The 14,428-nt window shown below is 51.2% G+C and overlaps 1 protein-coding gene across 4 annotated transcripts in view; it reads left to right on the top strand.

Moving 5' to 3' along the window:
* The window catches only part of AGAP1 (ArfGAP with GTPase domain, ankyrin repeat and PH domain 1), a 520,729-nt gene that overhangs the window by 181,727 nt on the left and 324,574 nt on the right, over nt 1–14,428 (top strand). For all 4 annotated transcript variants that reach the window (XM_069466874.1, XM_069466774.1, XM_069466883.1 and 1 more), the window contains exons 2-3: nt 1,940–1,998; nt 10,060–10,147. In XM_069466874.1, the coding sequence (XP_069322975.1) occupies nt 1,940–1,998; nt 10,060–10,147 (147 nt within the window). The remainder of the gene's footprint in view (nt 1–1,939; nt 1,999–10,059; nt 10,148–14,428) is intronic.

Here is a 14,428-nt window from a genome sequence, read left to right as displayed (position 1 = left end):
GTTTAGTGTTCTATTATATAGATATATACAACTTTACTTCACCGGGGTTAGAGTTTGTTAAAAGTGCCACAACAGGGTGACCTTCTGAGAAACTGGATGTTGTCGGGACATGCATTTGGGAAGGTCACTGTCATTGACCTTTCCGTCTCCCTGGGACCAGCAGGCTCAACCTGCAGACCCAAGGGCCACATTCCCATTTTCTCTGGAGAGCAGTTGGTGACAGAAGATCAGTGTTTTGTGACTTGGTCGGTAAGCTTACCACTAACGTTAGAGACAATGTTAGTTACCATTTACTGAGCATCTACTGAGTGTCCGGCCTATGCCTGACAGTGGTCTGTGCTTCGTCTGTTCACGGGGCTGTTTTTAGGTGGGTTTGGCTAGCCAAAAGGTGGAGGTTCAGGTGCACAACTTACCTTTTGGCCTCCATATTCAGCCCCGAGGAGGAGTGGGGAGGAATAATGACTGGAAGTCTTTGAGGGCAGTGCAGGGAGACCCCGTCTCCCAGCCGTCTGCTCAGCGCCGTTGGTCTTGCTCCCAAGCCCCTGCAGATGGGCCTCTGCAGCTGGGCAGGAGTTCATTTCATTCCCCAGACGTGCAGCATCTCTGCTATGGACCACCACTCCCTAGCAACTTGCAACTGACCTTTCAGGATTACTCCAGACTCCTTTATCGCCTTGTGTCACTCCCAGCTTCCTAAGGCCAGCTTGTCTGGCCTATCCAGCTGTCCCTTCCCCCAGCAGGAGCTTCCTCTGCTGGGGCATCCCACCTCCTCAGCATCCGCAGACCTCGCCTCGGACATTGCGGGGTCCTGGATGCGTTTGTTGTCCTCCTGCATCATGTGCCTGGTGGAGCCGCATGGCCAGGCTGTTGGCTTTTGTTCCCACGTGCCACGCCTGATTTGAGGACCATGCACCTGTTTGAAGGTGGCGGTTTTTCTTGACCCTTAGATGTTTTGTCAGTGACTTTACTTCTTGGACATACCGGAAACAAGTGTCAGCATTTGAGGGAAACGCGTTAGAAAGGAAATGCCATTTGGGAAAGGTGTTTGCCCTCTGTGGGCGGGATCCGCTGCCCCCTCTGCCCAGCCCACGCTCTCCGTGCTGACGGGGCTGTGTGGTCGTCAGGACGTCTCATGGGTGTCACTGTGGGGTCTCATTTATGAAAAGAAATGGCACATGGGGGGTGTGGAAAATCAGGGGGCGAATAAAGCCGTGGTTGTTTGGGGCATCTGAACCGGTGGGTGCCGTGGGGACGGCTGGTCAGCGGCGGTGGGGGCAGGTGCCCGCCCAGGGCCTGGCTGTATACACAGCCCCACCATGCCTGGGACCTTCATCTTTCCCACATACCCTGCCCTGTCCTGGTTGAATCTTCAGTGTTTAGTATCTTTGTGAGGATTAAATTCCGGTGCCAAGTCTGTCTTCTAAACCCTAAATTGTTGCTTGTCTTGTGACCAGTTAGATTTTCAGAATCCAATCATCATTTCTTGTACTTTTTTCATGGGATTTCAGAAAAGTGGCTATTTTAGGGGGGGGAAAAAGACCAACTGAAAGTTGACCGACTGGCTCTAACAGGGTCACTTCAGGAAAGCCAGCCGCCTCCTTAAGGACCCCACGCTTGTGAGCGGGTGCAGTCAGGAGGGTCTGAAAATACACGCTGGGCAGTGGGACGGCCCGAGCCGGGGAACGGGCAGTTAGGCCTTTCACAGTCGCTGGACGGAGTGTGTCACAGACCAGACTTGGAGTCGGAGCACCAGGCTGGCCTCTGGTGAGCTGCGTGAACTTGGGCGAGTGGTGACGTCTCAGGTGGGAGTGACACAGGGAGGCTGGTCTGCACCGTCTTCAGTGGCCTTCCTGTTGGAAACATGGCGCGTTGGGGGCATTTTGACCTGGCCTTTCGGTGAGCTGTGACATCTGACTGCTTTTGTCCTCCTCTTTTGCAGATGCCTTTGTGAACAGCCAGGAATGGACGTTGAGTCGCTCTGTCCCGGAGCTCAAAGTGGTGAGTGCTTCCTTCTGGCCTTGGCGGTTGTCGTCCTCCACCTGCAGGAAGGGAGGGGGCTCTGCAAGGGGCAGATGTGACCACGTGAGAGCACCCAACCCCGCATACCTGGGCACCGGTCATCCCCTGGGGCCCAGAGGTGATGTGTGACTCGGGGTTTGTCCCTGGGAAGGTCCAGGTGTAGCTGACAGTTTGGGGCTAGAGCCCTGAGTGTACCTGTGACAACCACAGCAGCCACCCAGCCAGGGTGGCGTCTGTCCATGTGCAGGGCAGGAACCATGATCATCCTCTTGTGTCCTCCCTGTGTGTGTGTGTCTCTCTCTCACTTACACACACACACACACGCACACGCACGCGTGCGTACACTCACACAGCCACGGGTTTATTCGCTCTGTACAGGATATCATGGAAGGTTTCTATAATGAGCCATCGAGCTTTGAAAAAGTGACTATTTACCTGTTATGAAGTATTATTGGGATAAAATTAAAAGAAGAGTTCTGTCTTTTATTATAAAATTTACCTTTTCAATTAAATTATTTAAAGCTTAAAATTGGTGTAAGTAAAAAGTGGTTTAGCACAGCTGCCCCTTTGAGCCCCTCCCGACTGCACTGCCCCACCTTCGGATGGAAGGAAGGGAAAAATGTAACTTAAATAATCGTGTTCTTTGTCATGAAATATGTGGCATTTGTGTGTGTGCGTATGTATGCCTATATATGTGCATGTCTCTGTACATGTGTATGTGTGTCTTTATGTGTATTTTTATGTGTGTATGTATATAAGACTATATATCTCTGCGTATATGTGCATGTGTATGCATATGTGCACATATTTATGCATGCCTATGTATGTCTGTATATGTGTATGTATGTCTCTATGCATATGTCTATATGTATGTGTGTATACATGTCTCTGTGCCTCTGTGTGTATATGCCTGTGTGTATGTATGCCTCTGTGTCTCTATATGTGTATGCCTCTGTATGTATGTGCATATATGTCTATATGTGTGTCTCCATGTTTAAGGTTGTGTATGTATATGTGTGTATATACACATGTCTCTGTATGTATGTATGTCTATGTGTGTATATGTATGTGTATGTCTCTATGTGAGTATATGTCTCTATATGTGTATGTGTGACTGTATATACACATGTATATTCCTCTATGTGTGTGCATGTGTATGTGTGTGCATGTCTATATGTGTGTATGCATATGTCTGTTATGTCTCTATGTGTGTGTATGTGTCTCTTTGTATATATGTATGTGTGCATGTCTGTGCATATGGCCATATGTGTATCATTTGTCTGTATATGTGTATGTCTATATGTATGTGTGTATATGCCTATATGTGTGTATGTGTATGTGTGTATATGTCTCTATATGTGTGTATCCATATGGCTGTATGTGTGTGGATGTCTATATGTGTATGCATGTCTGTGTTCATGTATGTGCATGTCTATGTGTGCATATGTCTCTGTGCATGTCTCTGCATATATCTATGTGTTTGCATATATCACTGTGTGGTGTGCATATCTTTGTGTGTGCATGTGTCCGTATGTGTATATGCATATGTCTGTGTGTGCATATGTCAGTGTGTGTGGTGTCTCTGTGTGCATGTGTCCATATGTGTGTATTCATATGTCAGTATGTATGTGTACATATGTCTGTGCATATGTCAGTATGTATGTGTGCATAGGTCTGTATGTGTATGCATGTTTGTGGGTGTGCATATGTCAGTATATATGCATGTGTACATATGTGTATATGTGTGTCTGTATGTCTCTATATGTACTTGTGTGTAGATTTATTTTCTAATTTGCTGAGTGATGGGCCCTGACTGTGAAAGGATGGCAGATGAGCTCTTGTCTTGCAGCAGATACTGATGAAACGTGGCTCCAGTGTGTCCTGCTTAGTCCCAGTGTCTCTGTCCCCTGCATTTATGTTCACGGCTCCAGTCTGTCTTCCCAGCAACCCAGCCGGGCCCCCAGGCCTGTGGACTTCTCGTTCCCTTGGCCCCAGCCTCATGGGTGCTTAGAGAATGGGACAGGGGCCTGGGGACAATCCTCAGGTTTCTCACGTCTGAGATGGAGATAGAACTTCCAAGTTTTTGAAGAGAGGATATAGGACTTTTCTCACCAGGAAGAAGACATGTTTTTAGACTTAGGAGGTACAGGATGATGAGTGGGAGGTGTTCTGAGACGGGAGGGCGCCGGTCCCCACACCGTCTCTCCATCAGCCTCTGACAGGCCCCGTCCCTGCTGTGATCACTGGGCCCCCCTCCTTCCTGCTCCTCCGTTCCTCCCTCTGGGTTGCTGCCCTTTCCCTGCGGCGCCTCCCAATGGGCTCTTTTCCTCGTGGGAGACAAAGTGCCCATCAGTGCCCCTGCCTGTTGCAGAAGACTGGGGTTCCGCAAGACTGGCCTTGAGACAGCACCTCTTTCTGTCTTCCGTGTGCGCCGTAACCTCTGTGCCGGCGCAGTATTAATCCCACGGGAGACATTCAGGAAACGCTTGTCCAGTGGATGATACGAGGTTGGCAGTGCTGTTACCGGGAGATTTTTCACAAGATTTGCCAGTTTCGGATGCGCCGTGTTGAGATGACTCCAGTGCCACTCCGGTTCTGCGTCCAGCATGGAGCAGCAGGAATAGTGTTTCCAGATGGTGATGATGTTTATGAAACACCGACTGTGTGCGGGGCGTGTTCTGAGTGTTTTACAAAATTATCTCATTTAACCCTGACAACCACCCCACAGGTGGGGTTTGGTGGGAACTGTTATTACCCCCATTTCACGGATGAGAAAACTGAGGCTTGGAGACATTCAGAACTTGCCCAGGGATCCACAGCAAGTAAGTGGCAGAGCTGGGGTTGGACCTGGGGTTGGTGCTTCCACCCCAGCGCTGCCGCGAGACCTTTCTCAGCGGTGGAAACCTCCTGTCTGTGCCGCCCGGTGTGGCAGCTGCTGGCCCCGTGTGGCGGTGGAGGGGTTGAAATGTGGCCAGTGTGACTGAGGAGCTGAATCTTAATTTTTGTTTAACTTTAGTTTTTTTGAGTTCCGGCGGCCCTGTGGGGTCACCTGTTGACAGGGTGTTGCAGACGGACTGACTGTCCATGTGGAACCCTCTGATCTAGACCAGGTTGTGGCTGTTCAAGGTGTCATGCGTTCTGAGAGGGCCCCTGTGATCGTACCAGCCCGTAACTGAGGATGCTTACTAGCTTCTCTGCTAGTATTTCAGAAGCACCTGATTTTCCGGAGTATCTGCCAAGAGGTGCAAGAGGCAACTATGTGACAAGGCAGTGTGGGCTCTCGTCCTGCAAACCTGATGGTCCTAGGCTTGCTTGAATTTGTGAAGGGTTAACTCCACTCACGGACAGCTCAGTGTTAATGGTTCTGCGGTTCGTTAGGAGGAAGAGTCCTATCCTCTGACCTGTGTGTGGAGGTACACGACCCCGGCAGGACCACCAGCTCGGCTCTGGGCCGGGCACCCTCCAGCGCCGTGGCGCCCATAGGCGGCTCATCCTCATCGCCACCCTCCGCTGATCCGTCGTGTGCTGGGGCGAGCCGGGTCTGAAGAAAGTGCTCCTTTGTTCTGCAGGGCAGCCCCCGCGCGCCCACAGGGCTGCGATTGTTTCCCCCAGCACAGCACCCCCGGGACAGGTGGCCCCTTAGGTCAGCGCCTTAGGAGCCCCTGCCGTGCTTCACAAGTGCAGCAGTGAAGTGAGGTCATAGCCAGCCTGCGATGGACTCTTTATGTAACATTTTGCAATAAATCTCCTGGAACCCATCAGAGAAAAAGAAGTTCAGTGTTTGCTTTCTTTTCAAGAGTGGTAGTGCCATCCTTGTTTTGTGGAGTTGAGTTGTGGCCCGATCGTCCGTGACCAGTTAGTTGCTTTGGGTGGTGCAGGGGGCCCCAATGATGGGCGCTGCAGCTGGGTCCGGCAGCGCAGGCTCCATGCGTCCATCTGCGGGAAAGAGTAAACGTACCTTAGTTGTCTTGCCTTGGAGGGGACCTCAGGCACCAACGCCTCACGTCCTGGGTGTGTGTTTCCATTGAACTCCCAAGTGGGATTTTTACTAAAAGCCTCAGTTTCCTTTTCAGCAATGCTCAGGTTTAGCAGGCAAGTGGTGGGGGGTGGGTGCTGGAGAGAGGACTCCACGCTCCCTTCCATCTTGTGACATGAAGGTGCTGGGCTCCGGCCCTGACCGTTCGTGGCCCTGCACGGGTGATTTGGGGTCCGTGGTGAGCTCTGTCCCCCAAGCCTGCGCAGTTCTGCAGTTTTCAGGACCTCGTTTCCCCCGACAGAGCCCTGGGCCTGCGCTGGGTCCGTTTCCCTCCTGTCTGGTCGACGTCCAGCGGCGGTTCTCAGCCTCACGGGAGCCACGTCACAGCTTAAGGGATATTTTGGTCCCATATTTTCTCTCTTCTTCACAGTCAGCTGTTAGCTTCCACCAGTGTTGCAAATAAAATAATGCTCATGATGCACGAACATAAGATGGTCATTCAGACCATATAAAGCCCCTTCCCGCTCCATCCCGAAGGCCAATGCTGTCCTCCTGAGGGTGAGCCACATCCTGGCCCGCTGTTGACATGGCAGAAGGGAGGAATGTTGCTCCCAGAGAAAGCACAGGCTGAGCAATGTTTGATTTCTGAGCATTTTCTTCTTCAGGAGACAGAAACTCTAATCTTAATTAAAAATTTAATTCTGTGGCGTACTGTTGTGGATTTTCTCAGCACGAAGCTGACACACAGCAGGTGCCCTTGAGCAAAAGAATAATTAGTAGGTAGAAGTTCTCGGATTATAGAGGCCCAAGGTAAAAGAAGACATCAGTCAAATCAGGAGGAGAAATGGCTTTATTTAGGATCTGTCCACGTAGTCTGGCTCTGAGCCCTGGTAGTGAAGCGTCTCATTCATCCTCGCTGGGCTGGCACTAGTCACTCCTCACTCAGCCAGTGCTGTTGAGCGTCACCCGGGGCTGGATGCGACGCTGGGGTACAGGGAGCAAGATGAACAGGACACAGTCCCTGCCCTTGGGGAACTGTGAGCGCTGGAGAGGGTCAGACCCACGTGCTGGTGCTGATGAAGTGACATGCCGGTCGCAGCGTAGCCTGGAGAGCAGAGGACGAGGCTTTGAGGAGAGGCATCCATCTGAGACTGTGGCATTCGGAATGGGCCTTGGTCTGTTCAGGCTGCTGTAACAGAATGCCATGAACCGGGTGGCTTATAAACAGCAGAAATGTATTTCTCACGGTTCTGGAGGCTGGGAGGGCCAGATTCAAGGACCTGGCAGATTCGGTGTCAGGTGAGGACCTGCCTTCTTGTTTGTAGCTGGCATCTTCTTGCTGTGTCCTCACACAGCGGGAGAGGAGAGGGGTCTTTCTCAGGCCTCTTTTATGAGAACACTAATCCTCTCCTAGGACCTCATCACCTTCCAAAGGCACCACCTCCTAATACCGTCACCTTGGGGGTTGAGTTTTAACATGTGCATTTTGGGGGGACACAAATACTCAGACCGTATCGGAAGGGGGCTCAGAGGAGGTGACCTCTGAGCTGGTTGCTGACCCATGGACAGAAGTAGGATTTCGGGCAGTGATTGATGTGAAACGGTCCAGGCGTCTGGAGAGAGCAGGGCCTCTGGGATGCGATTTGGTAGCTGGTTTATGGACGGTCAGGCCAGGGTGGGCGGCCGAGAGACTGAAGGCTGAGACTGGCGTGAGGGGACAGGGCAGGCTGTGGGTGTTGGGAAGGAACTGGTGGGAGGACAGGTGCCGGGTGTGCCTCACACAGCTGCTGAGGGGCTGGTAAATAACCTAGAACTTTGATTTTCTGCAGTCTCACGCTGAGTTTGTCACCTTCTATTTGGTCTTCCAGTAACTGGCATCGTCGTCCACTCAACTAAGCTTTCTTTCTCCTGTCTACACATTCCCTTCCTTCCTTCCTTCCTTCCTTCCGTCCACCCACCCATTCCGTGTTCCCAGGCACTTTGTTGGGACCAGGAACTATGATAAGTGTCCAGAGACATAGACCTTGGCCTCTAGGGACCCGAGTATAGTGGGAGATGGAACCAAGAATGTCACCCGTCCCAGCGCAAGGCCTTGGGGGTGTGTGGGGTGGGGGAGCAAGGAACCTCCCAGAGAGAAAGTAAACTCTCACCAGGTGAAGTGGGGAGGGGCACCGGGTGAGGGAAGAGGGAAGTGTGGTGTGGGGAGTCCACAGACCTGCTGGGCTGGTGTGTCACAGCAAGATTGTGTGTGAGGATGTGGAGGGAGGCAGCGTGTTCCTAAAACATTTGACTTTTGTCTTCAGGACAGTCGGAGTCTCCTCAAGGGTCATGAAATGAGGGGGTACCATTTTCTCATTGTCTGTTTCCAAGGATCTCGCTAGTGCTTTCGGAGTGAACAGGGGACTCCTGTACCCCGGCGGCCACCAGAGTCTGCAGTGACGTGAGGGCAAGGGTGCTCAGAGACAAAGGACTCTGGGACTGTGGACCGGGGGGCGTCCGAGGGGCTTCTGGGTTTCTGGTTGGAGAGGCTGGGTGGGGATGTGGCCATAGCAGATGATGGGCAGATTGGGGAGAGGGCCAAGGTGTGCATGTGCAGAGGTTTGGGTACCGCTGCAGGTGGTGTACGGGTGTGTATGAAAAGCCTGTGTAGTTCTGGCGGGAGCTGGGTGGGAACACCTGGAGCTGGGGCAGAGGAGAATGAGATTTTGGAATCGGTTGCTTATTGATAGAAGGTTGGGTGTAGATGGGTGCCCTTGGGGATGTTAGAATTGAGGATCACCTGGAGATGTGGGGGAGGAGCCAGGAGGGCACCAGTGCTGGGGCAGGTGGAGGAAGAGCCCATGTAGGCTGGGAGGGAGGTGGAGGGGGCCGCCAGGGCCAGAGTGGGAAGAGAGAGAATCTTATCAGCAGTTTCCGGTGCCCGGGCTGGGTCAGGAGCTAGAAGGACCAGTAGTTTTAGAAATGGTAGTTGTGGGTGACCTTGTGGGCAGCTTCTTTGTAGTGACAGGGTCAGGACCTCCGATTGTTTGGTGGAGGCAGGAGGTCGTCATGGGAACATGAGCAGCAGAGCTCTGGTGGGCAAAGGGAGGCAATGTCCACGGGGGTCTCTTCTTATGTTTTGTTTTTCCTAAAGGATTGACTGGATCTTCCTTAAATGCAGATAGTGACGTTCTAGTGGGGAAGGAAAAGATTAAAATACAGGAGGGGATTTTTGAGGAGCTGCTGTCCAAAGAAGGCAGAGGGGGGATTGAGGTCTCAAGCACAAAGGGAGAGGCTTCCTGCGGGGCTGGCCCACCTGGAGGCCAGGTGTCTCCGCTGTGTTAACAGGGAAGTTTCCTCGGAGGCGGCCCCTGTGGAGTCAGCCTTGCCTGCCGGGTTCTAGAACTGCTGAGGGTTATTTTCTAACCCAGTGCACACCAGCCCCTCTGCCGCCTCTAGCGTCAGCCCCGCTCTGCCCTCTTCTCTGAGTGGGGCTGCCGTGGACCCTGTGTTCCCGAGAGGCAGGTTGCTGTCCTCATCTGGGTGCCCCTGCCAAGCTCCCCCAGCCCAGTTCTCTCCAGCCCCTTCTGCTCCCCTAGCCCTGCCCCCCATCTGTCCCAGCCGCAGCCTCTCATGATGCAGTGCGCCAGGTTCTCGCCACTGTGCCCACGTTTCTCTGTACCGCCATCCTGTGCTGTCTCACCTGGTGCCTTGCTCAGCATGGGGATGGTCCATGGTGAATGTTGGCAGCCGACTCGGCATACACAGTCCCGACGTGAATACACAGTCCCGACGTGAACCGCACCCTGATCGTCTGGATGAATGCCAAACCCGGGATGTGCACCAACAGTCTTGATGCCCTTGCAGCTGCCCAGCTGCCGAGGCTGATGAAGATCTGAGATGCTAATTGAGGGTGGTGGACTCCCTCTTACCCCAGCAGGAGTATTTAATGAGCTCATTTTTGGCCTTCCAGCCAACTTGGTTATGTTTATGTTTAGGGTTACTGTACATTTTAACCTCTACTTGCAGAATGCCAGCTAGAGTGATCTAATTATCCTTAACGTTTGTCCGCTTCTTTGTTGCAGGGAATTGTGGGTAACCTGGCCAGCGGCAAGTCGGCGCTGGTGCACCGGTACCTGACCGGCACGTACGTGCAGGAGGAGTCTCCTGAAGGTATGCTGTTTGGCAGGCAGTTGCGGGCTCAGGAATGTAGCTTATAAAATTTTTCCTTAGCATATTCTAAATCATTGCTTTGATGTATCACATGTCAAGAAAGTAATAACACATACCAAGCAGTAAAAATCCTTAAGTATATTGTTTCTTCTGCAGTATTTTTAGCAAACCCATTATATTCACTTTGGCATTGGGAGGAAGCGAGTAGAACCCTGGAATGCTGTTGAATTGATTTCTTATCTAATAGTTCTGTCCTCTCAAATGTCCTTTTTAATCCACTGTTAGTCCTTTAAATATTGGCTGGACATTTCTCTGATCTGGAAATTGACTTTAGACGTAATACGTGTGTGATATTACTGAGTCATGGGTAAGAGCTGTTCTAGATGAGACTCTCAGATTACCACCACCATACGTTTGAGTATGTTTCCCCCTTATATTGTATTATAAACATTTAATAATCATTTTGCATGAGAATAAGATATTTCTTTTGCCATGAGGCATTTACTTCTTCAGTTAAACATATTCATGTTTTGTTTTTTGCTTTAAATAAAATTACGATGATAATGGCAGGAAACCATTTAGTTCCTGTGTCCCCTAATCAAGGTGTAATTCACCAGCAATTTTCTATATTATATTTTCTCTCCATGTAACCTTTTTAAATCCAACTTTGAGACACTGAATTTCTGGTTCCTTCTTTTTCTTACTGGCTGTTCCATTCTTTGCAGACATGGACGCAGGTAACTATACACTTTCTTCGTGGCGGCGCTTGTCTGTTTTGGAGAGAGAGGAGAGGCGCGACTTTGTACTGTAGCGTTCCCTTCCCTCCTCGTTCTGTGTATCATCGATTTTGTTTCATTTTATCTTTTTTTTTTAAGTTAAACATTTCACCCTGTTTTGTCCCTTAGATGTCTTTTTAGCAGTAGTCCTGAGTAGTTTCACATGTTTCCTATAACACCTGTTCTGGTATTTAACTCTGTCCCGGATACCGTGGAACCATCCAGAAAAGTATGGAATTCTCTGGCGGGCTTTGCGTGGGGCTCTGTCACTGTTTTGCAGAATTTTGTAATCGTGTAAGCTCCTCATGGTGATCATACCAGGGGAAGGCTTCCTTTTTTTGTTATCCGTATTGCAGTGATGGTGTGGGAGGATTAGAGGTTACAATTAAGGGCTTGGCTTTCCCATGAGAAATATATATGGGTGCAAGAAAATTGCATGGTTTAGAGAAGTGAGAAAAGGTGCCATTTTCCCCATTGTCTTTCCAGCTCCTTTCCCGAGATCGTCCCTGGTTTGTGCTGGTTTTGTTGGTTCCTTTGTGTCTGAGTATGAATTTTAGCCACAGCCAATTTGATTGCACCTAGAGAGTCAGAGAGCCTTTTCCATGGGTTTTTCACTTACAGCTCAGGGGTAACTATTGCGGAGGTTATGTAGAGGTTACTCAACTGCGAGTGAAAGGATCTCCTTTTCCTAGTATCTGCCTTCAGACCCCATGATTTCTCTGGATTTCATTCTGGGGTTGCTGGAAGGTACGTGGCCAGGCCCCAGGTTAGGTTGCTGTTGCTCTGGCTTCTCTCGCCCTGGGGTTCAGGTGTCTGGTGTGGGTGGTGCTGATGTCACTGGCTGTCGGGAGTAAGAACAAGGACCACATCTCACTCATGACATCCTTTCCCCTGTGCGGCCGTTTTGCCATTATGGTGGCTTTTTGTAATTTTCCCTTTGTGCACTCACAGTTTGTTCCATCATATTTGGGCCCAACTGTGATCTCTTCTGTGACACATAATGGGCCCTTATGTTTTGCTTAACACAAAAGCATTTCCCTTGAATGCTCAGACATCAAAAGTAAGAATTGCATCCATTTTGCTCTGCTGAAATTACATAGTATCACATACGGTTTTAAAACTTGTTATTTTTAAGGGTAGGAGCATAGGTGAGTGCCACGAAGGACACCCCCTTTTCTTCATCTGCAAAGTGGGACTGTCTCATCCCTTTGTGGGTCCTTGTGCCCCAGGCCTCCTGGGTGGGGGGAGGATCGTCCGTGATGTTTCCTCACGCCCTGCCGGAGCTCACCCCAGGCGCCTGTCCTCTCACCTCTGGACTCAAGTCGAGGGGATCGTCCTCAGGGGCGCAGGGAGCTCACAGCGGCACGGTGCCGTGGTGTGCGCCGTGGTGTGCACAGTGGTGTGTACAGTGGTGTGTGCCGTGGTGTGCACAGTGGTGTGCGTCAGGAGCCGCCGGTGCGGAGAGAGTTGTGAGTCCAGGCCCTGCCTGTGCCCAGTGCGCTCGCGCTTCCCAGGGCCGGGCCTCCTGCCTGGAGCCGAGCAGGTAGCCACCGTCTTTGCCGCTCTTAACGAGACCTCTCCATGTCCACGTGACCTGTGAGTTTCGAGGCAGCGGCAGGAGGGAGCCATAACTGGCTGTCTCAGAAAGAAAACAAGTGAGAAAAGCCACCACGATCTTGCCCTCCTGAAATTCTTCCTCATGGTCAGGGAGCCCCGAGCTGGAAAGTGATTTCGGTGCTTGTCGAAAGTAGACGTGAATCAACTACCTGTGCTTGGTTAACTGCGAAGCCTTCTGTATGGAGCGTTGTGGATTTGGGGTATAATTTACTGTGTCGTCGTCTGGTGAATGGAGACTATCAGAGAGATGTGAGCCATCCCGGGCTGCAGCCCAGCCTCACCTGTGCTGGTCACCCACGCGGACGCCAGGGCACGGCGGATGGGGGCTGTGGTTGGCGCCTGGCTGAGGGATGGGGTTTTGAGTGAGCTGGGCGAGCTTTCCGTTTCCTGGTGGTATTGTTACCTTGTGATTCCTCCTCCATTTCTCTGACAACTGCTGGAGTGACCGGGGGCAGCTACTTCCAGAGAAAGGCATTTTGCTGCTCCCGTGCCTGTGTGCCCACATGCCTGTCCAAACAGTTTATTGGCTCCGCCCTGCCCTAATTAACATCTGTGCAGAATTATTCTTCTGACTTAAGGACCCTCCGTCCTGATCCTGACCGCGCCTGTGACGCTGAGATGGCCGGGAGGGCGCTGTGAGGGCGCGGTGAGGGCCTTCCTGCCTTCGGAGGAGAATTCTCTCTGGGTGGAAACACTGCTGGTGCGGAACCATCTCCAGATCTGAGCCTACTTTGTATCAGACACATCAGATGAATTTCAGCTCCATCCCAGAGGGCAACATCTGTTGTCTTTTAATTGTGTGATATGTTTTGGCTGATGTTTTATCCTTGTAGGGAAGAGAGCCAACTCAAAAGATTTAGATAGTTTTAAAGATGCAGTTCAAATGAAGGAAGGGTTTAAATATTACGTGTTTTTCAATTAGTGAATTAACAATGCAAAAGTGGGTAAGTAGGGAGCCTGCGATTCCATGAAAAGGCAGGTAACCTCTTAACTGTGCGTGTTGCGTATGTATATACGTATGTGTGTGCTCTGTGTATACATGTGTGTATTGAGTGTGTACATGCGTGTGTGTGTGTGTGTGTGTGTGAGGCCTAGGGGGTGCTGGAACAAAGTACCACAAAACTGGGTGGCTTAAAACAGGGATTTATTGTCTCTCGGTTCTGGAGGCCGAAGTCTGAGCTCAAGGTGCTGTCAGGGCTGGCTCCTAGAAGAGTCTGTTCTGTGCCTCTCCCAACTTCTGGTGGGCGTCAGCCTTGGCGTTCCTTGGCGTGAAGACATCTAACCCTGGTCTCCGTGTTGCACTTAGAACTGGTGACGTTGGCCCTGTCACTTCTTGGCGGTCAGGGCTCTCGCTGGCAATGGCTCTGCTGGTGTTTCAGAGCCTCGAGAAGACGGCATCGGCTCGCGTGTGACCTTCCGAGTGCTGAGGAAATTTCACAGCTGCCGTTCACGTCCCATAAAGAGAATCAGAGGAAAATTACTCGTTTGCCATTAGTGCCCCGTAATGGCTGCGATTGGAGTCGGGAATGACGTTACGGGCATGTAATTTGAGTTTCCCCTTCGTGTGTTTATGAGCTTAACATTCACTGTGTGCCCTGCCTTCCCCGACATAGACCCCACGGGCACCCTTAGTTTGTAACTTTCCCTTCAAATAAACAAAAGTAAGTCAAAGGAAGGAAAGCCAGGCTGTGGAGGGTTAGTGTGTGGGAATTGGATAGGAAATGTGGACCTACCCTAGATGCTGCCCCTTGCAGGGGGGACCGTGGTGTCCTCCAGAGGGTTTTCGGCTGCAGTACTGAGGCATTGCTTCCAGACCTTATTCCCCGGACACCTCTTCCCGTGTTAACACCTGTCTCCCTCGCACCGCGGGTTGTCGGCCCTGCTGAGC

The sequence above is a fragment of the Eulemur rufifrons genome, chromosome 1, assembly GCF_041146395.1.
Source record: "Eulemur rufifrons isolate Redbay chromosome 1, OSU_ERuf_1, whole genome shotgun sequence".
NCBI lineage: Eukaryota > Metazoa > Chordata > Mammalia > Primates > Lemuridae > Eulemur > Eulemur rufifrons.
This window is presented reverse-complemented; position numbering and strand designations above follow the sequence as displayed.